The sequence below is a fragment of the Phyllostomus discolor genome, chromosome 9, assembly GCF_004126475.2.
Source record: "Phyllostomus discolor isolate MPI-MPIP mPhyDis1 chromosome 9, mPhyDis1.pri.v3, whole genome shotgun sequence".
NCBI lineage: Eukaryota > Metazoa > Chordata > Mammalia > Chiroptera > Phyllostomidae > Phyllostomus > Phyllostomus discolor.
This window is the reverse complement of record NC_040911.2, coordinates 43,305,173-43,332,533: the sequence shown is the minus strand read 5'-3', so window position 1 is coordinate 43,332,533 and position 27,361 is coordinate 43,305,173. Positions and strand designations below refer to the sequence as shown.

Sequence of the window (27,361 nt, the reverse complement as noted above, 5' to 3'; positions counted from 1 at the left end):
AATCCTTTTCAAGGTGCTGATATCTTTGTGCTGGGCCTTGAGTTGGTGCCCCAAGGATCCCTTGACCAGTGGGTTGTTCAAAATGAAGTCTTTACAGAGAGAGTGGAAACTGATCAATAGTTTGGAAAATTGCAAGAGTGGAGAGATGTTAGCCCACAAAAATGAGTATTTCCAAAATGAATGCTAGTGGGTGTTAAGCAGTTTGTAACTGGTGGTCAAGTGAGAAATAATTATTCAGACAAGTCTGAGTAATTCTGAAGATAAAGAGAGAAAGTAAAACACTCTGTTAACTCGAACCTAAGATGTTTTGGCATCTGACTATTCAGGATCTGTCAGTGGCTGATTCATGGTATAATCGTTCTCAAGGGCACTTCATTTTAAGATAGGCTGTTAAGAGGCCAAGGAAAAGCTTTCTTCTAGCAAAGGCATCACATTAGAGTTGGGTTAAATATCCAACTGAGAACCTGGGTTAAATATTAAGGAAAAGCTTACCTAAAGAATATATGACATTTTTGACTGCCCTGAGAAACTTGGTACACTGTCCTGAGGGAAGTCATGACAGAACTGAGTCACCGAATGATCCTTATTTTCCCTTTTCAGGGAAATAATGATCCTTAGTTTCTCTTTCAGGGAAAGTCCTTTACAACTTTTAGTATTTAAGTTTGTTTACTAGATAATACATACAGAAAAGATAGATCTGCACTTGCATGCACACACATGCACGCACACACACACCCCATGATCTCTGTGGGCTTCAGTCCAAAGCGAAGTAATAATTTCCCAGCAGGGTTTCTGTCAGTGACTCCAGATCCATGAGCAGAGAAGATCCAGTTGGGAGAAAGCCAAGGCAAAGGGAAAAGTCCCCATATACCCCACCAGAAACACCCATGTGTCGTTTTGATTGTAATATTCTGACTTGGGGTTAGGTAGCAAAGCACTGCCATACTCTTGTAAGACATTTACAAATATTGCCAGCTTTTCTCTCAGAAGCTGGACTGACCCTCTCATCAGCCTCGACATCATGCCATGAGTGAGACTGCCAGCCCAGCAGGGACAGGGTCATTCTGTAAGTGGGGAAGACCTCAGGTTATGTGACAGTCCGCTTGTGTTTGAATCCTAGCTCAACCACTTACTAGCTGTGTCTTTTTGGACAATGTACTTAACCATTCTGTACTCCAGTTTCCCTATCAGTACAATGAGGAGGAAAATAATAATTACAGCTCTTTCTCTGCCATCATGGTCTATGCAATTGATTCTTTTTCACCATGCCTTCTTACAAGACTTTCAAGATCACAAGTTTCCTGGCCAAGAAACAAAAGCAGAATCAGCCCATTCTCCAATGGATTCCGATGAAAACTGGCAATAGAACCAGGTATAACTCCAAGAAGAGACATTGGAGAAGAACCAACCTGGGTCTGTAAGGAATCACACATGAGAGATGGCTCACATATTTATGCTGTACCAAGGTTGCCTGCATCTTGAAATCACTGAAAAGATCACTACTCTCTGGGCAGTTGGGTATTTTAATTGGGAAATTATTGGATAAATGATTTTTCCTGTTGATTTTTTCTGCTGTAGTAGGTTGGTGCAATAATAAATGTGAACTCTTTTTAAAAATAAAAGAAAATAATACTTACAGGATTGTTCTAAGGATTAAATAAATATATGTAAAGTTCTTGATACAGTGAATGCCCAACGCATGGTAAACACCCAAATGTTCAATGTCATCACCACCATCACTTACAAGTTTCGTGCCCTGGCTGCACTATTGCATGTGCATTTTGTAACCCTATGAGACAGTCACTACATGTAAATTACCAAGAGACTAAGAAGCATCCCAGGGTCACTGGAAAGTGACAGAACCAGTATTTGAATCCAATCTAACTCTTAATATGTGTGTGATGTGTGTAAGACACAGCAATGTATCTGTCATTTTTCTGCCATTTTTTAAATTTAGTCATGTATTGTTTTATTTCAGAACATTATGATCTACCTATTCTCTTCAGTGACTCCACAGCATTCCATTTTATGGATGAACCATTAGACATTGTGTAGTTCCCTTTACTGATGGACATTTAAGCTGTTTCCACCGCTTGCCACAACAAAGTTGTAGTGAAAATTGTTTTACACTGTATCTTCAGTACATATGGAAATGTATCTACAAGTTATATTCCTAGATAAATGGACATGCATTTTTGTTTTCAAATATTGCCAAGTGACTTTTCAAAAAGACTAGCTTGATTTCCATGTCACCAAACATGTATGGGTTTTAGCACCTACCTTTGCAAACAAGGCATTCATAAAGTAAATTCAGAGCCATGCTTAAAAATTCAACAACAAAAAAGCCAGGAGTCTCCTTATTGGCTTTCAACAAAGAAGGGGAACGAAGGTCTCTAGAATGTGGCAATGGTTTTAATGCACTTTTTTTATGTAAATCCCAGAATAAAGATGCTAGAATTGAAGGAAGGAATAAGTATATGTCAGCCCTAGGGTGTGAACTTACCCAGAGAGTTGGGCCTTTGTCACACACCTTGGAGGACAGCCTAAGAGGCGCCTCCTGCAGCAGGTCCAGGGCCACCACAGAGGTCCGAGCAAGGACTGGAAACAAAGGCTATGCACTTTGAAGGTTAGTAGGTTTACAGCACAGGACACTGACTCCTACGCCTGGTAGTTCTTTTGTTTTTTATCAGGACTCTTCCTTCCCTCCTTCCTTCCTTCCCTCCCTCCCTCCTTCCTTCCTTCCCTCCCTCCCTCCTTCCTTCCCTCCCTCCCTCCCTCCTTCTTTCCTCCCTCCCTCTTTCTTTCTTCCTTCCTTCCTTCCTTCCTTCCTTCCTTCCTTCCTTCCTTCCTTCCTTCCTTTCTTTCTTTCTTTCTTTTTCTTTTGTAAAACTTCACTTCTAAAAAGGCTTTAAGCCCTGGCCAGGTAGCTCAGTGGGTTAGAGCATTGTCCAGATATGCCAAGGTATGCTCAATTCCTGGTCAGCGCACACATAAGAATCACCAATGAACGCATAAATACATGGAGTAGCAGGTCAATGTTTCCCCCTTCCCCTTCTCCTCCCTCTCTCTCTCTAGGATTAAATAAATAAATAGCTTCAAGACAATTTATAGAATTAAATCACAAAACACTGATTACTTTTTAAATGGAAAAGAAAATTGGTAGATAAATATTTCACCAAGGTCCCACCCAGGGCCCCAGGGTCCTGAGTTATGGCAAATAAATACTAAAATTCTTTCTAGGCTCCCTGATGGCCAGGGCAAGTGGTCAGCATTTTTTACTTTGTTTCCATTCAGTTTTGGAAATGCCAAAACTTTGAAAGCTCCTTCTGTGCTCAAAGAGCCACCAACATGATTTGCATACATCGCAAACCTAGTGTATGAGCTCCTAGAACAGAGCTGCCTTGTTAATCACAGCACTGACAAATGACTCCAGGTAAACTGTGTCTTCAAAATAATCCTACTTTATTTAACTGGTTCAAGTGGTTTTTGGTTCTTGGCAAACAAATGGTCTCAGATTTAGACAGAGTTAGTTTAGCATCCTTGTTGAGTTCAATATCCTTTGGAGTTCAGTCCAAGAATGTGTCCTTCCTTTTGGGAAGTAAGCAATATTTCAGTGGGTTTTCTTTTCTTTTCTTTTCTTTTCTTTTCTTTTCTTTTCTTTTCTTTTCTTTAAGTAGGCAACTTGACAAGAAGTCCTCGTTTTCCTGTTCAGACGGAACCATATCAGAGTGTGTGACTTTCTGGACCTACTTGTCCATAAGCAGGAACTCTTCATTTCCTAAATGTATTCCTTTGCCTACTAAAGGTTACCATCCTTTCCACCCAGAGGTCTCCTGCTGCTTCTGCACTGACTGGAAGACGAAAGACACTGCTATCCCTCAGAGCTGTCACCACCTAACACCGGTGTTTGTGCTAGGACTCGGAGGACAGTTCCAGTTTATTTAGGCAAACTGCCCTGTGTCTTTTAACACACGTTAGGACAGAGGAGTCATCCCCAGTGTAGGAAAGCACCCAGAAGACTGCACATTGAAGCTTTGGTTTTGAGGCCTGGTTAATATTTCATCCCCAGACCGGGAAAGGCTATGCTTTGACATTGAATTTAAACCACCATTTTTTAATTAAATGTAAAACAGTGGGCTGAGCTGTTCCTATTTTCCAAAAAGTAGTCACATTCCACTGTTTAGAAATTGTGGAAAAGGGAAGAGACTGAGCTGCAAGTGCCAAAGAAACAAACCAAATGAAAACTTGAATATTAGCCAAAAGATTCTGCCTTTTATAAAATACATAAACTGATTACTTGAAGAGAGGGAGGCTAAGATTTATGGAAGATTGGGTTTGACTTGGAAACATGGTTCTCAAACTTAAGTGTTTCTAAGAATCACTTAGGAATCCCTTAGCCATCTCCCACCTCCCCCTACCCAGCAGATCCTGAGTCAGTGGCTCTTTTCAGAGAGCCAGTCTGAATTTCTAACAAATATACCCTGGTGAGGTGAGTCTAATGCCAGAGTTCATGAGCCACCCTCCAGGACTGCTGTCCAGCAGTGGTCTTCAGTCTGGGAAGTTTCAAAACTTCACAGCAGATTAACAACATTGGAATATTTGGGTGCAGAAAAGGTCGAGCACCCCACTGTGTGAGGATATTTTTCAACTGCACAACCATAGGCAAATCATCCACTGTCTTCTAGTCCATTTGGGCTGCTATAACAAAAATACCGAAGACTGAGTGGCTTAAAAAACATTTATTTCCCACCATTCAGCTGGGAAGTCCAAGATTAAGGCACCAGCAGATCCAGTGTCTAGTGAGGACCTCGTCCTGATTTGTAGGTGCCCATCTTCTCACTGTGTCCTCACATGGCCGAGAGAAAAGTCTCCGGTCCCTTCCTCTTCTTAAAAGACATTAACCCCATCATGACCTCACTTAAAGCTAATTACTGTCCAGATGCTCCACCTCCAAATCCTATCACATCGAGGATTTGGGCTTCAACATATGAATTGGTTAGCCACAGTCCATATTCTATGGTCCATCACACAAATAGAATTAGCGTTTGCTTTGTTATTAGTATAGTGCTTGGTAAGAAACAATTTGAAAACAGCATTTTATATTTTTAAAAGGTAGTACAATGGTTTTGCATCCTTTCCAGAACAAGGTGGGGTATATGTCTCACATAGTATGTGTATGTGTGTGTGTTTCTTATTCTGGGGTCTCACTACTTCCTTCCTGAAAATAAAATTTTTCATTAAAAGTAAACATGGAAATTCCTGGTATGAGAACAGCGATTTGGGAAAATATTATGAAGTTTTCTCTTTTTCTTAAATATTAAAAACAATTAAGTTTTTTTTTAATTATTGACTTTATAGAGAGAGAAAAAACAGTGAGAGAAGCAGTGATTTGTTATTCCACCTATCTATGCACCCAACGATTGCCTCTAATATGTGCCCTGATCCAGGCTTGGACCTGCAACCTTGGTGTATTGGAATGATGCTCCCACCAACTGAACTACCTGGCCAGGGATGAAGTTTTCAATCAAACTTTTAAACCTTATAGCCAAAGCAATGAGCTACCCAAAATATAATGTGCAGGCTCTCAATATCTCACTAAAAGGAACTAAGACTTCTTGGGAAAAGAGCAGCTTTACAAGGCCGAGGTAATAATGTATCAAATAATTACAGATCAACTTCTTACCCAGATATCAAAAACACTACACATGACCGTCATTTCAAAAGAACCTAGGTGGCTACTTGAAGAAACTCTCACTGGCCAAAAATGGGACAATTAGAGCATCAGAAAGAAAATAACTGCACATGGAATATGTGAAATCTGTAAGTTCATAATAATACTCTACACTTTATATTCTACACCCACCACTAGAATAGAACTTTTGCAATGACAGAAGGGTCTGTGTCTACTGGAGCATTCTCCTCACAGACCTTTCTTCCTCACTTCTCTCAGGTCTTCAGCTGAAAGTCTCCTTCACATCCTATTTAAAATTGCATCACTTGACATGCAAGCATTTCCTAGCTCTTCCCTATTTTTCTCCACATCTCTTATCATTATCTAACCTACAACAGACAATCAACAAAACACAAAAATAAATGTCTTCTAGAACATAAACCCCTAGAGGGTAGGGATTTATTTTTTAAATTTTTAAAAAATACTCACCAGAGCATATGTTTACTGATTTTGAAGAGAGAAGAAGGGAGAGAGAAAGAAAGAGAGGGAGAGAGAGAAACATCCATGTGAAACAGAAACATCTATCAGCTGCCTCCCCAACATGCAGGATTGAACCTGCAAACTTTTGGCATATGGGATGATGCTCCAAACAACTGAGCCACCTGACCAGGGCTTTAAATTTTTATTTATTGATTTTTAGATAGAGAGAGAAAGGGAGAGAGGGAGAGAAAGACTCATTTGTTGTTTCACTTATTTATTCATTCATTGGTTAATTCTTGTATCTGCTTGACTGGGGATGGAACCTACAGCCTTGGCATATTGGGACAACACTCTAAGCAACTGAGCTATGTGGCCAGGGCTGTCTGTTTTATTCACTTCCATATTTCTTTTTTAAAGATTTTTTTTATTTTTAGAGACAGGGGAAGGGAAAAAGAAAGAGAAGGAGAGAAATATCAATGTGAGGTTGCCTCTCACACACTCCCTATTGGGGACCTGGCCCAAAACCCAGGTGTGTACCCTGACTAGGAATCACACCGGAGACCTTTTGGTTCTCAGCCCGTGCTCAATCCACTGACCTGTACCAGCCAGGGCTCACTTCTATATTTCCAGAGCCAGAACAATGCCTGGCATGTGGAAGGCACTCAATAAATATTAGTTGATGGCATTTGAGGTTATTTCTTACACATTCTATAATACTACATTATTCTTATTTCTTCTATAAAAAGTTGTTTCAGGTGTTAGTGTTCTTCTGGTAACTTAGATACAGAGGAATTCAATCAAAGGGGCATGGGGTGACAGGATGGAGAGAAGACATTAACTGTAGGAGGTAAGGTGGAAGTTAGGTAAAATCAGTTTCAGAGTAAAAGATGGTAATAAGCATGTAGGCTCTTAGCTCCCCCCTCTGAAATTATTAAAAATATTGGGGCAAGGAGTGGGGGGATATTATACTCTCCTCATCAGATGAGACAGGGGATAGAGTGCTTTTAGAAAGACTTTAAAAGAAAGGATGACTGAACACATGAAGCAGGAAGACTAGAATTTGAGGTTACTCAAAAAGAGGGCCACACCTCAATAACTCAGAGCTGATGCACTGGAATTCACAGAGTAATGAAAATATTACAACCCAGGAAGCAAACTTTTCCACATATCTGAAATGTCACTAAGTGCTCCCTGGAGCAATTAGCCTAAAGTGGAATTTGGATGGCAGTTTTATAATCATTAAATGTCTATATTGTTATATTTGTCAATACTTTAGAAATGATAAAGCACTTCCCTATGGGTTGCTCTTACTTGATTCTCCCAATAAGGTACATCACAAGTGTAGGTTTTACCATTGATGAGCCTTCCCTAGTTAAGGAGCTGAGGAATTTGCTTCTACACCAATAATGTACCTGCCCTGTTTGGGGTGTAGGAGCTGGGGGAGTTCACACAGAGCTCATTTTGGGGCTTTAACTGTAGTCAGCCATGAGCAGTGTGCCAGCAGCTACAGAGCAGCTGTCCTAATACCTCAACAGCACAGGAGGGTGATTCTTTCTAACACGAAGCCTGCTGGTCTGGCGTGCACAGTGCCGAGCATGGGCTTGACTTGAACGCTTCCATCCACCCTTCTCTCTACCTCCATATCAGCACCTCTCATCACTAGCCCCCACCATCTACAAGGCCATGAAGCCCCATCTGCCTTCCCTGCCCTACTGCAGCCCTGGGGACTGTCACCTCACCACCTCCTCTCCCCTCCCCTCCCTGCTGTGAGTCTGGCAGGCAATTCCTCTCTTCAACCTATTGTTATGGCATAAACCTTATGCCTTGCTATTCCTTCCTTAACTTTGATTCTCAAAAGTGTACTTTCAGAGTAAAACCAATTAACAAAATGGCTGCATCTTTTGTTTTGTGTTGCTGCCATCACTCTCCTCATGGTTCTCACAACCTGTGGTTGCTTCTGGCTGAACACAGAAGAAGCTGCACAAAGTGTGAAGAGGGACAGCACAATAAGTCCTATTCTTTCTCCAGATGGGTAAGTTTTGTTGCCTCCATTTACATGTGGCGAGACTGAGGCGCAGAATGATAAGTGACCTGGGCAAGATCACAGACAAGCCATTATACGTAGGTAAATTGGGAGCAGCCCATGCACACTGGAGCTTTTTCACTCCATCAGGTGTCTGCCCAGAGATCCACCAACTAATATATTGTTTATGTGTAAACCTAACTTTCCTGTCAACTTCATGACAAAGTGTCAATAGGTGGAGGAAGCAGGCAGGACAGACTATAAGATACTGGTTAAGAGCTGTGTGAGACATCATTCGGCCCAGAATTCAAGTCCCAGCTCAGTCAGTTACCGACTCCATGGTCTCAGACAATCTCATTTATTTAGCCCACTGAGCCTGTTTCCTTGTCTGTCAAAGACAAATAACTATGTCTATTTTACCTACTTCATGGATCGTTGTGAAGATTCAGTTGGATGACACGCTTCTTAGAAACATTCAGAAGGGTCCTGGATCAGAGTAAGTACTCAATAATTGCTACCTTAAAATTTTTTCAATAGCAGAAGTTTTGAACTTTTGCTCCTTAAAATGAAAGCCTTTAGTTACATCTTAGATTAACTATTAAATCTAACAGCTTTTAACCAGTTGAACAGCTTACTTCTTGGTGTTCATTTTTTCCACATTAGTCGTGAAGACTGGATGCCAAATCACTCATTTTCCCCCTCAACATTTTTCAATGACACAGCCAAATCAAAAACATCTTTTAAGTGAACACCCCAATGTTTACCTGCTACTCAGATCCCACTATTAAATTTCACTGAATTTGCTGTGTCACCTATTTATCCGTTATCCATCCCTCTCTCTAGCTATCAATCTATCTTTTTTATGTATTTAAAAAAAATTTTGCAGATATTTCCCCCTGAATACTTTGGTGTACTTATTATAACTAGATTTTAATTTTGTTTACACTTTTTAATCATTGAATTTTGAGTTAAAAGGTACATTGGAGTTCATTCTGTCTCACTTCCTTCATTCCACAAATGTAGAAACAGTCAGCAAATTTCTCTGGAAATGGCCTTAGTATTGAGAGTGATGATCCCAAGCAATATTCATAACTGTGCTTTAAGATTTTTTCCATTTCAACTTTTTATAGTCTTTGTTTCTTTTTAAAAATACTTTTTTAAAAAGATTTATTTATTTATTTTTAGAGAGGGAAGGGAGGGAGAAAGAGAGAGAGAGAGAAATATCAATGTGTGGTTGCTGGGAGCCGCGGCCTGCAACCCAGGCATGTGCCCTGGCTAGGAATCGAACCTGCAATACTTTGGTTCACAGCCCGAGCTCAATCCATTGAGCTATGCCAGCCAGGTACAAAAATACTTTTTTTAAAGAGCATCTTTAGGTTTACAACAAGAAAAATTGAAAGAAATGTACATATATTTCCTATATGTCCCTATTCTCATACATGTATAGCCTTTGCCACTATCAACATCACTCACCAAAATGGTACATTTTTCAGCAAGGATAAACCTACATCAACACATTACAATCACCCAAAGTCCATAATTTACCTTAGGGTTCACATGGTGTTGTACAATCTATGGATTTGGGAAAATGTATAATGACATGTATCCATCATTATAGTATCACATGGAATAGTTTTACTGCTTTATAAATCATCTGTGCTCTGTCTGTTCATCTTTCCTACTACCCTCACCCTTGGCAATCACTGATCTTTTTACCATTTCCATAGTTTTGCCTTTTCCATAATGTCATGTAGATGGACTCATATAGTAGGTATCTTTTTCAGATTAACTTCTTTCACTTAGTAACATGCATTTAAGCTTCCTCCAAATGTATTCATGGCTTGATAGCTCATTTATTTTTAGCACAGAATAATAGTTTATTTCCTAGATGTACTACAGTTTTTTAAAAGATTTTGTGTATATATACACGTTGTATATATACATATATATGTATACAAATATATATTAGAAAGAGGGGAAGGGAGGAAGAGAAACATCAACATGAGAGGGAAACATTGATTAGTTGCCTCTTGAATGCACCTTGACCAGGGCCAAACCCACTATCCAGGCACTTACCCTGCCAGAGAATTGAATTAGTGACCCTTTGCCTCACGGGATGACACCCAACCCATGAGCAACACCAGTCAGGGCTAGATGTAATACAGTTTATTTATTCATTCACCCACTGAAGCATATCTTGGATGCTTCCAAATTTTGAAAATTATGAATAAAGCTGCTATAAACAAACATCCATGTGCAGGTTTTGTATAGATGTGTTTTTAACTCCTTGGGTCAATACCATGGAGCACAGTTGCTGGATCATATAGTAAGAGTATGTGCAGTTTTTATAAAAGGTTTATTTTATTCTCATTCAAGAGAAAGGAGAAGAAAGAGAGAAAGAGAGACAGAGAAACATAGATGCAAGAAGAGAGAATAACCAATCAGTTGCCTCTGGCACTTGCCCCAACTCAAGATTGAGCTCACACTTTGGGCCCTGACCAGTAATTAAACCAGTGACCTTTAGGTTATGAGACGATGCTCCAACCAACTGAGCCACACCAGCCAGCTATGTGCAATTCTGTAAGAAACCACCAAATTGTCTTTCAAAGTGGCTGTACCCTTTTGCATTCCCACTAGCAATGGATGAAGTCCTATTGTTCCACATCTTCCTCAGCACTTGGTGTATCATTGTTCTAGATTTTGATCATTTTTATTAAGTATGTAATGGTGTCTTATATTTGTTTTAATTTGTATGATTTTTTTGAAGTTCATTGTGGGCTCTTCTAGATAGTGCTATGAACTGAATTGTCTCCCCAAAATGTATATGCTGAAGCTTTATCCCCAATGTGATGGTATTTGGAGAAGGAGCCTTTGGGAGGTGTTTAGGATTAGATGAGATCCTGAAGGTAGGAATGTCATAATAGGATTGGTGTCCTTATAAGAAGACATACCAGAGATCAGGGTCACTCTCGCTCTCCACCAAGTGAGAACATAGCAAGAAGGGTCCTGTCTACAGGTCAGGAAGACAGCTCTTGCCAGAACCTGACCGTGCTGGCACTGTGATTTTAGATTTTTCAGCCTACAGAAATGTAAAACTTACATTTTTATTAGGCCATCAAATCTATGCTATTTTGTAATGGCAGCCTGAGCTGACTGAGATAGCTGTAAATATACTGAAACTATTGGGTAATTTTATCATAGACTACAATTAATGCCTTGCAGAAAAGACTAATGCAGTCTCAATTTTTGTTAAAAATGAGTTAAATAAAAATTATGAACAAAAAATGCAATGGTAGAAAAAATATTCACAAATCATATATCTGTAAGAGGGTAATATCCAGAATATATACAGAACTACTATAATTCAACAACAGCAAAGAACAAATAACTTGATTTTTTTTTCCTTTTTTTACTTACATTAAATACATCGGTAAATCAGCAGTCGTATTCTGTTACCACGATTGTTATGTTGGAAGAGGAAGAAGGGGGGAAAGGCAAATGCTTTCTCAGAAGAACAAAAAAGGACCCCCCAAAAAAACTGATCAAAAGAGAAAAATGAAAAGCTTGGAAATAAAAACAAAGATCCCCAAGCCCAACAGAGCTCAAAGGAAAGCAGAGAGCTGATAGGAAGTAGAAGGAAGGCAGCAGAGAGGCCCAGAAGCTAAGGCCAGTCCTAAAGGGGGGGTGGAGAGGGGAGGAGAAGCCTGGATAGATGGTTTCCCAGACCCAAGGCAATGAAACGTTCTCACTCCTGCTCTGTGGGGAAAGCTGTACAGAGAGAGAACTTCATTTCTAAGAGACTTAGGAGAACCATCCTAGTTCTTCCACTTATAAGGACATACTGGGTGTTCTTGGGGGCTTAGTGGGGTGCTGGGAAAGGAAGGCAAAAATGTATGTGTGTTTCAGGGCCACAGGAAATAAGGCTGCCCCTGGAAAAGGAAGGGAATTGAGACCTAAGGGGAAGAACTTAAGCTAGGTCCTTCAGGATCTCAGCCTCATGGATTTCTCAGCTGCTCTGGGACAGAAGGAAGTCTGCAAGCCAAAAGGGCAGAGTGGTTCCAATCCTAGGTCACCAAGGCCCTCACTGAGGCCTTTCCTACATTACTTCCCCCAATTTTCACAAAACTCTAGGCTGGAACAAGGAGTTCAGAATTCTCTCGTGCCTTGATGGCTTCCCAAAGACATCCTAAAATACCTGATGAGGGATGTAAAGAGAGGCTAGAGATTTAGAAAGGACCAACATCTTCTGGTGATGCGAGGGGATTTTCAGTGCCAGTCATTCTCCACAGGGACAGGTATTATAAGGTGGCCACCAGTAGGCCTGTGGTACTAGTCCCTAGTGGTATTTGGATTAAACCACTGGTTGCATGGGGGGTGAGTATGGGGATAAGCACAGAAGGACTAAACTGAAGATACTAACAAAGGAGAAAAGAAATAAGGCCTGATTGGGGGGTGGGGGTGGAGAACAGACTGTACAGTGGGAACAAAGATCACACCTATTTACAGGGAAGTAGAAAACACACGGTAACGGGTGGATCAAATTGAACATGAACCCTGGGAAAGGAGAGAAAACTCCTCCCTCTTGCCTTACTCCTCTTCACCCCTTTCCATGGCCTGTGCTATCCTGAGACCGCTCTCCAGTTGCCTCAGTTAATTCCCTGGGAAAGGCAAACCTACACCCAAGAGCTAGGCTGGCACAGATATAGGTTAAGAATCGGAGTTGGAGGAAGCTCGCAGTGGAGATTGGGCTTGAGTAGCTGCCACTGATACTGTTCTCTACAGTCCCTCCCCAAACCTCATATACATCTTGGATTCCATTTAATTAAAAAAGTGAGAGGGCAGGTAAATCAATCAAAACTCCCATAAAACAAGTATCCCAACTGAACCACCATCAATTAAAGTGCAAACTGCAGGGAGATATAGTGGCTGGGCTTGAGGCCACCTAAAGGCCAGAGAGAAAAAAAATGCATATGTATAAATCAGAGGATGGATATCAGAAACTGGTCCCTCCTCCAATTAGATCACAGCAGAGCCAAAGATGCAGGCAACCAGTGAAGATTCTTTGGAGGACTCTGGGGTTCGGCGTCTCCCCCAGTACGGAAGAGAAGCTACCTAAGAGACTGATTGAGGGGAAATTAGGCCTTGGAAGAGTTCAAGAGCCATAGATGACGTTGCATCTCCACCTCCTCCTCCACCTCTGCCCAGTGAGCTAACAACACGACTCTCACCTGGTGCCTGCGCGCTTGCCTTCCCATTCTCTACCTTGAAACACCTTCCACAAGGCTGACTCATGGATAATGCAGTGTTTTCAAATGAGAAATTCCAACCAAATAAAACCAAAAATGGAAATTTCCTTACTCCCTCCTGCTCTGAGCCTTACTCTCCCCCAGGGCCCTTAATGTGACTGAATTAGAAACTTCCTTCCTCAGTTCCTGGGTTCACCACCTTCTCCATCCTGGGGAAAGGAGGAAAAGGGGATCAAGAACAGGGGTTGACCAAAAGCAGAAAGGGCAGAAGACAAAAAAATGTTTTCTGAAAAAATGGGGAGGAGGAGGAAAGGTAAGTAGGTCACTGTCTTGCACCTATAATACAAGTGAAGAAAGGTGGTTTTGGAAGGTAAGTCCTGGGAGACCTGACCCCCCCCGAGTCCCAGAGTAGGGGTTGGAGGTCAGTGGCAACAGCTGCCCGGTGTTGGTTGCTGAAGCGTTAAAAAGTGCCATGACGGAGCTGTCAGGAGGCAGCCCTTGGGAGCCAGGGCTCAGTGTGCTGTTACCGTAGGGGCTGTGTGCTGAGGGGTGGGAATGGAGGTTATTTTTTTTAGCTTTTGTGCTAGCTCCATACTTGTTTGCTGCTAGCTGCCCCCTCAGTTGCTACAACACTGGCTCTTGTTCTGCTGCGACTGCTCGTGGAGATCCACGCCTCGGCTTCGGCCTGCTGCACCCCCCAGATTCTGGGGTTCACTCTTTGGCAACTTCTTAGCTATTGCCAGGAAGAGATCATTGACGTTCATAGCTGTCTTGGCTGAGGTCTCCATAAACAATAAACTGTTGTCATCTGCATATGCTTGGGCCTCTTCATACTCCACCAGGCGCTTGTTGGCCAGGTCAGCTTTGTTCCCTGCCAGGGCTATAACAATGCTAGGACTGGCCTGCCGCTGTAGTTCCTTTACCCATGTCTTCGCTCGGGCGAAGGTTTCCTGATTAGTAATGTCATAAACCACAATTGCAGCTTGGGCACCTCTGTAGTACATGGGGGCCAAGCTATGGTATCGCTCCTGCCCTGCTGTGTCCCAGATCTCAAACTTGACTGTTGTGTCATCTAGGCAAACAGACTGGGTGAGGAAGGCCGCTCCAATGGTGCTCTCCTGGTACTCATGGAACTGCCCTTTGACGAAACGTAATACCAGGCTAGACTTCCCCACTGCAGATTCACCCAGCAGGACCAATTTGAACTGGCATATTTTGCTGGCCTGGGGCTGCCCATTGGGCCTGGCTGTGCTTCTGCTAGTCATGGCTAGATTTTCAGAGTGGGAAAGGACATAGGGAGGGGGATGCCACAAAGCGGCAAAGGGGGGAGGGGGAGGGGAGGGGACGTCCAGGCTTCAACAGTCCTGCACCTCCGTCTCCCCCGTCGGGCCCAAGCCTGTGTCGATAACTTGATTTTAAAATAAGCAAAAAGCTTGAAAAGACATTCCTCCAAAGAAACATAAACGAATGGCCAATAGGCACATGAAAAGATGCTCAGCATTACTAGTTATAAGGGAAATGTGAGTCAAAACAGTAAGTTACCACCTAATAACACCCTTTGAAATGGACACTATCAAACAAACAAACAAACAAATAACAACAACAAAACAGTATAGCTTCCTCTCATAGTTGAGCCTTGGTTGCTGTTAACAGGTCCTCGAGAACCCAGCTTGGGTGGTAGGGGAGGTTGTACCACTGGGCCCTATAGGACACCTACTACATTAGGCCACACTATCAAGACAGGAAGTCAAAGCAGCTCTACCTAATACACAGAAACAAACACAGAGAGGCTGCCAAAATGCGGAGGCAAAGAAATATGGCCCAAATGAAAGAACAGATCAAAACTCCAGAAAAACAACTAAACAAAAGGGAAATAGGGAATCTATCAGATGTAGAGTACAAAACACTGGTTATAAGGATGTTCAAGGAACTTAGTGAGGACCTCAACAGCATAAAAAAGATCCAGTCAGAAATGAAGGATGTAATAATTGAAATAAAGAACAATTTACAGGGAAACAACAGTAGAATGGATGAAGCTGAGAATCAAATCAATGACTTGGAACAAAACAAAGCAAAAATAGCCTATCAAACAATAAGAAGGAAAAAGGATCAAAAACCCAAGGATAGTATGAGCAGCCTCTGAGACAACTTCAAAGGGTCCAATATTCTCATCGTAGGGGTGCCAGAAGAAGAAAATAAAGAGCAAGAAATTGAAAATCTATTTGAAAAAATAATGAAAGAAAAGATCCCTAATTTGGTGAAGGAAATAGACATGCAAGTCCAGGAAGCACAGAGTCCCAAACAAGATGGATGCTAAGAGGCCACTCCATGGCACATCATAATTAAAATGCCAAAGGTTAAAGATTAAGAGAGAATCTTAAAAGTGGCAAGAGAAAAGAAGTTAGTTACCTATAGGGGAGTTTCCATAAGACTGTCAGCTGATTCCTCAAAAGAAACTTTGCAGGCTAGAAGGATTAGCAAGAAATCAAAATCATGAAAAACTGGGGACCTGAAGTCAAGATTGTTCTACCCAGCAAAGCTATTATGTAGAATCGAAGGGCAGATAAAGAGCTTTCCACACAAGGAAAAACTAAAGGAGTTCATCACCACTAAACCATTATTATATGAAATATTAAAGGGACTTATTTAAGAAAAAGATCAAAACTATGAACAGTAAAAGGGTAATAAATACATATCTATCAACAATTTAATCTAAAAAATAAGCTAAGCAAACAAGAAAATCAGTGAGAGAATGATGGATACAGAGAGAATTTTTGATGGTTGCCAGATGAGAGGGTGTTGTGGGGGAATGGGTAAAGAGGTGAGGGGATTAAGAAGTACAAATAGGTAGTTACAGAATTTGCCATGGTGATGTAAAGTACAGTATAGGAAATGGAGTAGCCAAAGAACTAATATACATGACCCATGGACATAAACAATGGTGTGGGGATTGCCTGAGTGAGAGGGCATGCTGGGTGGAGGGGGGAAAAAGGGGGATAACTGGGACAACTGTAGTAGCATATTCAACACAATTTTTTTAAAAAGAAACTAACAAGTATTGACAAAGAAGGGGAGAAATTGGAACCCTAGTGCATTGCAAATGGGACTGGAAAATGATAAAGCCATTAGAGAAACAGTATGGGAAAACCTAAAAAGATGAAAATACCCTATGATCCAGTAATTTTTCTTCTGGGTATATACCCAAAAGAATGGAAAACCAGGTGTCAAAGAGATATTTGTATACCCATGTCCATAGATGCATTATTCAAAATAGTCTATAGGTAGAAGCAAACCAAGTTTCTATCAATAGAAGAATGAATTTTTTAATGTGTTATGTATACAATGGAATATTATTCAGCCTTTAAAAGGCAGGAAATTCTGACATTGCTGCAACAGGGATAAACCTTAAAGACATTATGCTAAGTGAAAAAGGCCAGTCACAAAAGGACAAACACTGATGATTCCACTTAAATGAGAGATGTAGAGTAGCCAGATTTGTAGAGACAGAAAGTAGAATGGTGGTTGCCAAGGGCTGGGCGGAGAGAAGTCACTGCTTTGTGACTACAGAGCATCAGTTTTGCAACATGAGTCCTTGAGATGAATGGTGGTGACAGTTGCACAACAACATGAGCGTACTTAATGCCATAGAACTGTACACTTCAAAATAGCCAATAGAGTAAATTTTATATTATGTGTATTTACCATAATTAACAAAAATAACTGTCATGCTGTTATACATAGCTATTCCTTGGTGAATGTCTATCAGATCTTTAAAGATTCTATACCAATAATCCACCAAGTTTGTGCAAGGTTTATAGTTTATGAAGCACATCAGCATCCATTACCTCACTTATCCTTACAAAATCTCTGTGAGGCAGCCCTGGCTAGTGTGGCTCTGTTGGTTGGGCATCGTCCCTTGAACCAAAAAGTTGCATATCCTATTCCTGGTCAAGGCACATGCCTGGGTTGCAGGTTCTGTCCTCAGTTGAGAAGCATGCAAGAGGCAAACAATCAATGTCTCTCTCTCACACAGATGTTTCTATTCTTCTCTTTCTCCTTCCCTTCCCTTCCCTTCTCTCTGGAATCAATAAAAGAAAAAATAATCCCTGTGAAGCAGATAAGATACATGTTATTACCATTTTACGGATGAAGAAATTGAGGCTCAGACAAGGTTATGGAGCTAGGAAACTTCAGAGTCAGCAATTAGAGACTGGTCTTCTGTTTCTTTCTTTTTAAAAAATATATTTTATCAATTATGCTATTACAGTTGTCCCCTTTTCCCCCTTCACTCCCATCTACCCTGCCCACCCCCTCCCATCCACATTCCCCTCTTTACTTCATGTCCATGTGTTATAAGTTCTTTAGCTTCTACATTTCCCATACTATCCTTGCCCTCCCCCTGTCTACCTTCCACCTATTGTCTATGCTACTTATTCTCTATATCTTTTCCCCCTCCCTCCTCCTCCCACTTCCCTGTTGCTAACCCTCCATGTGATCTCCATTTCTGTGGTTCTGTTCCTGTTCTATTTGTTTGCTGAGTTTGCTTTGGTTTTAGATATGGTTGTTACTAACTGTGAGTTTGATGTCTTTTTTTACTGTTCATATTTTTTATCTTCTTTTTCTTAGATAAGTCCCTTTAACATTTCATATAATAAGGTCCTGGTGATGATGAACTCCTTTAACTTGGCCTTATCTGAGAAGCACTTGATCTGCCCTTCCATTCTAAATGAGAGCTTTAGTGGATAGAGCAATCTTGGATGTAGGTGCTTGCCTTTCATGACTTGGAATACTTCTCTCCAGCCCCTTCTTGCCTGCAAGATCTCTTTTGAGAAGTCAGCTGACAGTCTGATGGGAACTCCTTTGTAGGTAACTGTCCCCTTATCTCTTGCTGCTTCTAGAATTCTCTCCTTCATTTTTACCTTGGGTAATGTAATTATGATGTGCCTTGGCTTGTTCCTCCTTGGGTCCAACTTCTTTGGGACTCTCTGAGCTTCCTGGACATCCTGGAAGTCCATTTCCCTTGCCAGATTGGGGAAGTTCTCCTTTATTATTTGTCCAAATAACTTTTCCACTTGTGTTTCCTGTTCCCCTTCTGGTACCCCTATAATTCATATGTTGGAATGTTTAAAGATATCCTGGAGGTCCCTAAGCCTCTCCTCATTTTTTTGAATTCTTGTTTCTTCATTCTTTTCTGTTTGGTTGTTCCTTTCTTCCTTCGGGTCCCTTCCATTGATTTGAAACCCAGTTATCTTTCCATCACTATTGGTTCCCTATGCATTTTCCTTCATTTCTCTTATCATAGCCTACATTTGTTCATCTAATTTATGACCAAAGTCAACCATTTCTGTGAGCATTCTGATCAGCAGTGCTTTGAACTGTGCATCTGATAGGTTGGCTATCTCTCGGTCGCTTAAAAAAACTGGCTCTAGGGCTTTTAATTCTGTTTGAGCCATCTTTTTTTATTTTATTTTTCCTTTGGTCTGGTCGAGCCTGTTATGTATGAGGGGTGGAGCCTTAGGTGTTCACCAGGGCGGGGCACCACAGTCACGGGGTTGTGAGGTTGTATGTGGGGACGGGGCCGAGAGTCAACAATGGTGCCTGTTCTGCTCTCTCTGGGACTTCAGTCCCCTTTGCTGCTTCCCACAAACAAGTTGGGCCCTTTTAGTGCTGGCTCCTGGGCGGGTGGGCTTGTGTACTTTCTCTGACTCTATGGGTTTCCCCAAGGAGCCTCCTGTGAGGCTGAGAGAATCTCCCGGCCTCAACTTCCACAGGTGTTTTCAATTGGTGCCTTTAGGCTTTGTTTCCAGGTGCTGGGTCCCTGGGTTGCTTGGTCTGTGTCACTGCCCATTTTCGCTTAGTTTGTCTGCATGCAAATATGTGACTGTGGACAGCCAGCTGCCTTGCGTGCCTCACTAGGTCTGCTCGTTGCCTCCCGCGCCCAGGGTCTGCCACCGGTCTGTCATCTGCCCCTGTGCTTCTGGGGTCTGCTAACTGTGGTCTGCGCCCTGTGCGCCCGGGTCTGCCAGCCACTGATATTTCCTGCTGGGACCCCTCGACCCCTCTCAGTAGGCCTCCGACTCCGCCCCTCCTTGCTGGTCTGGATGTATGGTATTCAGACTTCTTTTCGGTTCATTTCTCTCTGTTCTGGTTGTTTTTTGTTTCTAAATTCTTGTTGTCCTTAGTTTTGGTTGCTTGAGGAGGCACAGTGTGACTACCTATGCCTCCATCTTGGTTGGAAGTCCTGGTCTTCTGTTTCTAAAAGTGGAGTCATTCCATTTTTTAGAAGCATTTGGCTCCTGGAATCCTTAATGATAAACCACCTCTACATCTCCTTGGGTGGTGGTACAAGCAGTTTTAACTCAGTTGGTTCACAAGCCTCGCCAACTGGCCACTCTCACAGGTTTATTTTCTGTATGGCCTGGTCTGTTTTACTGCCCCTCCTAGTCGGAGACCTTGAGTCTAACTCTGGCCAAACATCTTTCAAACAGATGTTCTTAATAACAATTCTGTATGGATGAAAAAGTTGTATAGATATTTCCACAGTGCTACTGGAAAACTCAAAGTACCCATTGTAGATGATTTCATATTAGAGGTGTATGAGAACTTGTTCCTGTCAGGATGCAGCCAGCTACAATTAAGTCCTGGTTTAAACAATAAAATAATTGTATTGGTTCCTATAAGTGCCATGTTTAAAAATCACATAACCTTCAGGTCTGGAATTATCTGGGGGTTTATTATAAATAGAATCAGGGTTCCTGGACCCCTTTCACCTGCTCTGCCCTCTTTCAAGCATTAGCTTCTTCTTCTTCAGCCTGGCTTCTATTCTGGAGGCCCAATGGACAACAGCAGTGGACTCATAACTACACACACAGTATCCAAAAAAGGAGAGGTGGGTTTAGTCTCAGTATTCTAAGCATGAGCTTCACTCTGATTGGACTAGTGGAGTTCCATGTCAGAGCCAGTCATTGAGTCTAGGCCAATGAATGCACCAATTGCCTTAGTTGGAGTCCTGTGCTCACCTCTGTGAGCCAGTGGTAGTATCACCTTTCCTAAATCATCTGGTTCCCCAAACGAAAACTATATGCCATTGGAAAGGAGAAAGGGGAAATGGCTATCAGGGAGGAACCAACAAGTGTCAACCCCTCAGAGTCTCCCAAGCAGGGTGCTTGGGCCAGTGGAAGGACCGGGTTAAGGTACACTGGGAGCTCAGCAGTCCTTGGAGCTCCAGGCAAGGCTAGGGCAGCTGGAATTCCAAGGCAGGTTCTCCAGCCTTCAGCTGTCATTTTTGCGGTACAAACATGACTGCTTTCTATGTCTGTCATGATAAGAAAGGATTTGGAAATACTGTATTAACAAGCCATTTTCATAGTTCTTGCTCTGTCTGTTCTCAAGAAATCCTCGAGGTCCTTGAAATCCCCATCTTCTGTCTCCAGGGAAGAACATCATACCTGATTTTGGCAGGGCTGGCCTGGTACTCTCCAGTAACCAGGCCTCAGTGTATCCCTTCTTCTGGCATCTTCTCAACAGCACCACCCCATTCTTGTGCCCCCATCCCCATATTCTGCTCTGTCAGCTACTTCCTCACAATTCCTATGACCAAAGTACTTCAATACTCCAACATAATATTTCAACATCCACTGTTCTCTTCCTTGGGCAGAAGAGTCATCCCTAGAATTTATAATGACCCTTTTGATAGCTTGTCAAAAAAAAAAGGATTCATTTCATCATTTTGAGAATACCACATTTCATCACATGGAGAATACTGATGATTAGTATTTTATGACACTTTTATTGATTACTAATAAGCTACATGATTCTTGGATCTATATGTATTATTACTTATGTTCATGGAAATTTAAAGCTTTCAAAGCCTAAAGAGATCATCTAATCCAACCTTTTGCTTTATTGGTGAGAAAACCAGTTTAGAGGAGTTAATGCTGGCCTAGTATAAATACTTAGTTCCTCTGAAGCTAAGCTCAGTCCTCTTCCTTCTACGTCAGGTACTGCCTTTAGCTATGTATCAAAATTACAAAAGGTAAGAAGCTTCCGGGTTGGTGAATGATTCACAAGGTCAGGGGCGCACTCCAGTTCCATGGGAACAGAAGCTCCTGTACTCAGGGTCCTCTTGGATCTCAGCCTATGCTCCTCTTCATCTGTATCCTTTATAAAATGTCCTTTATAAGTACTTGGCAAATACAGTAAAAAAGAAAAAGGATTTGGAAAGAAAAAAGGAGCCCTGTCTAGTGTGGCTCAGTGGATTGAGTGCCAGCCTGAGAATCAAAGTGTTGCTGGTTCAATTCCCAGTCAGGGCACAAGTCTGGGTTGCGGGCCAGGTTCCCAGTAGGGGGCACTCAAGAGGCAAGCATACATTGATGTTTCTCTCCCTCTCTTTCTCCCTTCCCTCCTCTCTGTCTAAAGATAAATAAATAAAATCTTTTAAAAATGGATCATGAGAGTAGTATTTTAAGGAACAAATTTATTAAAGCTATAAAACCTTTAAATAATTTTTTAAAAAGGAAAGAAAAAAGGAGAGCAAAGAATGAAGAAAAGCGTTGAAGGAAAGAAATTTTACTTGAGTAACTAGGGAATGAGGCAAAAGCAAAAGCATAAGCTCCAAGAATAGACCAATGAGGTTCTATTAAGCCAGTGATTATTCCTAGTGCAAGATTGACTTGTACTGATAAATGATAAATAATCTCTGGAGTATAAAACAAAGACATGAAGAAACTGAGGTTTGGAGAGGTTAAGTAACTTGAAAAGGTTAAGAGACAAATCCAGTTTTCTCATCTCATTTAAATAATCCCTAAAAGTCCTTCTAACCTCTAATAAAAACAAATGAAAAAAAAACATATGTTTCTGTTCCATACTTATAATAAACTTAGCATCTATCATAAGAACAAAAAAATCACAAAAGGTAAATTGAGATCTCTTCTGAGTATTCCACTGAAGTGAGCCCAGAAGGAGGAACAGAAAGCAAATCAGAGGCTCTGAATACTTAGCCTTCTAGTAACTAAGAACTAGTTTTATTTTGAAATTTGCAGAAATGATGCTGGTACTGAAAATTCACTCTATTTGGTGTGAGAGAGATGATGAATACCTAGTCTTCAGCATAAGGGCCACCACTCTCTGCAACCTACAACCCATTTCTGAAGCCCTCATCCCACTTTCTTGTATAACATCCTAGGGGAGAAAGAAGCAGAGACAGAACTAAAGATGGGGGAAAGGAACTGAACTGCTGCTATTGTGAGAAACCGGAGAAAGGCAAGCTGGAGGTGGGAAGGACAGGCAGGGCCAGGGCCTGGCAGCATAAAATCAAAGGCTGAACCTGGATTAGGAAAATTCACCTGCCAGGAGGCAATGCAGAAGCAGAACTCTGAATCTGGCCCAGGTAATGGTAGGCATATAGAGGTAGGTCCTTCTATGTAAGGTGCAACAACCGAAGCATGTTTGTAGGCCAGTCTGCTTTGCTCTAAAATTTTTAGAGTTTCCATTTTGTTACCTCATTTAATCCTCTCAACAACCTTGAGATTTAAGTATTTATTCTTGCCAAGTTTAGAGATGAAGAAACCCAGGCTTACAGTTGCCAAATAACTTGCTTGAGGCTACACAAAGTGCAGTTCTTTTACCTATAGCCCCTTTTGTTCTAAAACACCTCCCAAAACATTATAAAAAATAAGGCTTCTTAGAAATCTGAATACAAAGGCATAAAATCCTTTGTATGGGCCTTGAAAGGGAAATAAAGCCCAAGGACAAGTATTAACTTGTAATTGAGTGTGAAAAGCAAGAGAAGCCAATTGAAAAAGAAAAAAAGACTCGATGTTATTGACCTACCTACCACCCTGGAGTGTAAGTGTCTTGGTAAGAAACATTTGCCATTTATTCATAACTCAGAAGTCCCAATCCATTTCGAGTCCCAAATAACATCACCCAGACTTCTTGTCTGAGTGCCATCTTCATGCACAGAATATGTTGCACTTAGTAACTGCTTTACTGTAACAGAGTTCCCTAAACTGATGTTTCTTCTCTTCCAGCATCAGGTGAGCAGGGCATTGATTCACACATTCATATAAATGTCAGTGCAAATGAGCCTAAGAGCCGTAATTCATCATTTGCAGAGATCTGAGTTACAAAGAGGAATACCCTCCCATATATTCCCAATATATTCCCTATGTGGATGCAGGTTTAACACTGTGACAGAACAATCCGTTGAGAATGCCTTTCAAGGAAAACATGCTGTTGTGTGAACCCAGTGGGCAGACGTAGAAACAGGAAGGCTGAGATTAGAGTCAGCTTTACCATTCTTTTGATGTTTTCCGAGCCACCTAAGGAGATGGGTAGGCTCTGAGAGAGCTGATCAAAGGCACCTCTTCAGGTTCAAATTAACAGGAGCTGCTGAATCAGAGCAGCACCTGCCTGCGAATAGAAATGCATTTCACCAAATAAAGTTAATCTTTCAGTCAAGCTTGGAGGTGGCAGTTCTTTTGTAAAACTTATATAGGCTACGTTTTTTCCTGTTGTATCTTAGGTCTCCAAAGGGGAAATAATGCTGTTTTATTTTGTTCACAGAGCAGTGTTTATTTATTTTAAAGCTGATCTTTGCTCCATGGTGTATATAATTTAAGACCTTTGGCTCTAATGGACATACATTATTTCAGAAAAGGGGAATTTGGGGGTAGGAGGTAGACTGGGAAAGCATTGCCATAAACCTTTACTTCCCTTTGAAAACTACAAGTGTTCAGCTAAGCTAGCCTTTGTCCTAGAGCAGTCCCTAATCTCTATTTGGCAAAATATAGCTTTAAAGACATTTTTGTAGAGAGAAAGTTGAAAGGACCAAGACAGAGTAACTATCGATACTAGGATAAATTTAAAGATTCTCAGTCAAAATAAAAAACAGAAATGTGCTAAAAATGGTAGTAGTCCAAGGTTGCAGGCTTGAAAAGCCAGTACTTAGAAAGGAAAATGAAGTACATTGAATAAAACATTAAGTGTTGAGATTTACACAGAGAAGCTACAAAACAGATTTCTTGGCATTGGACAGTTCATTACTTCAGGCCCAGGCTAGCCTTAAGATTTAGGAAAGCAAAGGATGTGTCAGATCCTGCAAGTCTCCCTGCAAGGCAAAGCTGGCCAAAGGGAAGTGGAATGGGTGAGGGGAATGCAGCTGACAGACAGCAGACCCATCAGCTGAAGTACTTGGAAAATGAACCTTGTATGTGGTCATCTGCCAAAGCAATCTCCAAATCTTTACTGAACAGTGCGATAGAAATGGGATGGTTCCAAGTTCTTTCATTTCAGGCGTAGTGTGTGGAAAGTGTAAGCTTGCAGAATCACCCAATGGATGTGAGCTCTATTGCAGCTGGTAACCACACACCAGCTGAACTTTGATGGGTCTGTTTCCTTAGATACACAATAGGAGTAATATCTCATCAGGGTTGTGAGAATTAAATGAGACATAAACATAAAATGTTCACACTGGCTAGTGGGCTCAGTGGACTCAGTGCTGGTCTGTGGACTGAAAGGTTGCCAGCTGGATTCCCAGTCAGGGAACAGGCCTGGGTTGAGGGCCAGGTTCCAATCTGGGGACATGCAAGAGGCAACCACACAATCTCTCTTTCCCTTTCTCCCTCCCTCCCCCTCTCTCTAAAAAGAAATAAAGTCTTTAAAAAAATCATTGAGAAGAAATTTAAAGCAACGTAATAATAACATTCTGCTCTTTATTAGCCCAAAGAGACCTAAAACTAGATCTGAGCATTGCTTTTTATTCTCTAGCCAGTTTCCAGAGATAAACTTTTTTGATTTGATACAAATGCCATGTTCACCTTCTTGCAGTGCTAGCTCTACTTGCTAGTGGCTTGGCTTTACCGTTTTTTTTTAAGATATTATTTATTTTTAGAGAGGGAAGGGAGGGAGATAGAAACATCAATGTGCAGTTGCTGAGGGTCATGGCCTGCAACCCAGGCATGTACCCTGACTGAGTATCAAACCTGCAACACTTTGGTTCGCAGCCTGCGCTGAATCCACTGAGCTACGCCAGCCAGGGCTGGCTTTACAGTTTTTTAAAGATTTTATTTAATTTTAGAGAGGGGCAGAGAGGGAAACACTGATATGGGAAACATCAGTCTGTTGCTTTTCCTACGCACCCTGGCCAGGACCCAACCTGCAACCCAGGCACATGACCTGACTGGGAATCAAACCCCAAAACCTTCCCTTTGTTGGGGGAATGCCCAATCACCTGAGCCACACCAGTGGGGCTTGGCTTTACATATTATATGCACTGCACGTATATTATAATATGCGCCCAGTGCTAAATTTCAAACTTACGTCAAACTCTAAGTTAACTTATGTGATAAGGGTGATGATTCTACAGCAAATTATAGTTCTTTCACAAAGATTAACTAATGCCCCAACAAAAAGACTGCAGAAACAAAATTATTTTTGTTGGAAAGAGATTCCTAATGTTCTACTTAAGAGAAACAATGGCAAATTTAAAGATGTACTTAGGGAAATGGTTCCCAAACTTGGTATGCAGTAGCATCACTAAGGGAGCTTTTAAAAATTCTTAAACTCACACCGCAGTTTTTGTGTTTGTGGGATTTTTAAGCTTTCCGGATGATTCCAATGAACAGATAAACTAGTACAAGTTATCCATCTACAGAGGGAACCTAGGTTGATGCAAAACACAGCCTCAGAGATAATCAAGTGATCTAATATAAATCTACTGTCGTTCTAGGAGAAAGCAGAAAAAAACTTGAAGAAATGGGCAAAACTTCCCAAACATAAACTTACTGATGCATGCAGCTTAACAAACCCCAAGCATAGTAAATACAAAGAAAACCATACATAATCACATCAAACTACTGAAATACAGTGATAAAGGAGCCGGAGAAAAAGACATTACATATAAGAGAAGAATGATACAAGTGACAACTGATGTTTCATGAAAAACGGTGGGAGCCAGAAGATAATGCTGTTACAATGATGAAAACAAACAAACAAACAAACCCAAAAAGATTATCAACCCGTAATTCTATCTTTAGTGAAACTATCTTTCTAAGATAAAAGTAAAATAAATTATTTTCAATGAACAAAAACAGATGATTTGTCACCAGCAGGCCCACACAATTCTCAAAACATTCCTTTAAGTTGAAGAGACACCATGTTATTTGGACTAACACGAATGTAGAGCCTCAAAAATAGTAAACATTCAGCAAATATGTAAGACTACCCATACATTCCCTTTTCTCTTAATGTTTCATAAAACACATGTAAGTTTAAAACAAAAATTATAATGTTGTCTTGTTGGATTTATCATGTAGCTACAGATACACAAAACAAAGAGAGAATGACTTGAACTACACTGTTGCAAGGTTCGATATTATGTAGAAAGTTGTATACTGACCCTGAGTAGATTGTAATAAAGATATGTATTGTAATCCCAGAACAACCATTTAAAATGTCAACTGTAATTGAAAAATAAATTTTTAAAGAGAATATAGTATATAAACCAATAGAAAAAAATAAAATCTGTATTAAAGATATTTAAATAATCAAAAAGGCAGGAAGAGTTACAGAGAAAAAAAACCCAAATGGTAAACAACTATCAGTAATTACATTAAATGTAAATCAAGTAAACACACCAAGTAAAATAGGCAGATTATTAGTATAGATAAAAAGTACAGGCCCAACTGTATGCTATCTAAGAGGGATGAACTCTAGACCTGACTGGTGTGGCTCAGTGGATTGAGCTTGGGCTTGTGGGCCAAAGGGTTGCTGGTTTGAGTCCCAGTCAGGACACATGCCTGGGTTGCCACAGTGGGTCCCCAGGGGGGGGCAAGGGAGAGGCAACCACACTTGATGCTTCTCTCCCTTTCTCCTTCCCTTCCTCTCTCTAAAAGTAAATAAAATCTTTAAAATATAAAAAATAAAAAGGGATGAACTCTA

The 27,361-nt window shown here is 41.1% G+C and overlaps 2 protein-coding genes and 1 long non-coding RNA gene across 3 annotated transcripts; 1 reads left to right on the top strand and 2 right to left on the bottom strand.

Moving 5' to 3' along the window:
- The first annotated feature begins 1,087 nt into the window (after window positions 1-1,087).
- LOC118496709 (60S ribosomal protein L39-like) lies at window positions 1,088-27,147 on the top strand. Its single transcript, XM_036009260.1, has 4 exons — window positions 1,088-1,434; window positions 9,152-9,159; window positions 26,980-26,984; window positions 27,137-27,147. The coding sequence occupies exon 1, from the start codon at window positions 1,266-1,268 to the stop codon at window positions 1,419-1,421; it is 156 nt and encodes a 51-aa protein (XP_035865153.1). The 5' UTR covers window positions 1,088-1,265; the 3' UTR covers window positions 1,422-1,434; window positions 9,152-9,159; window positions 26,980-26,984; window positions 27,137-27,147.
- Window positions 1,359-9,659, bottom strand: LOC118496710. The gene is made up of 3 exons (XR_004899267.1): window positions 9,648-9,659; window positions 8,121-8,128; window positions 1,359-1,442 (listed from the first exon to the last, which is right to left on the bottom strand). It is a non-coding gene; the product is annotated as an uncharacterized LOC118496710 (long non-coding RNA).
- On the bottom strand, window positions 11,576-14,819 carry LOC114506938 (ras-related protein Rab-5B). The gene has a single exon (XM_036009259.1). The coding sequence runs from the start codon at window positions 14,683-14,685 to the stop codon at window positions 14,038-14,040; it is 648 nt and encodes a 215-aa protein (XP_035865152.1). The 5' UTR covers window positions 14,686-14,819; the 3' UTR covers window positions 11,576-14,037.
- Window positions 27,148-27,361: the final 214 nt, after the last annotated feature.

Coding starts and splice junctions, on each gene's coding strand:
- LOC114506938 (XM_036009259.1), bottom strand. CDS start 14,685: ATGACTAGCAGAAGCACAGCCAGGCCCAATGGGCAGCCCCAGGCCAGC.
- LOC118496709 (XM_036009260.1), top strand. CDS start 1,266: ATGCCTTCTTACAAGACTTTCAAGATCACAAGTTTCCTGGCCAAGAAA.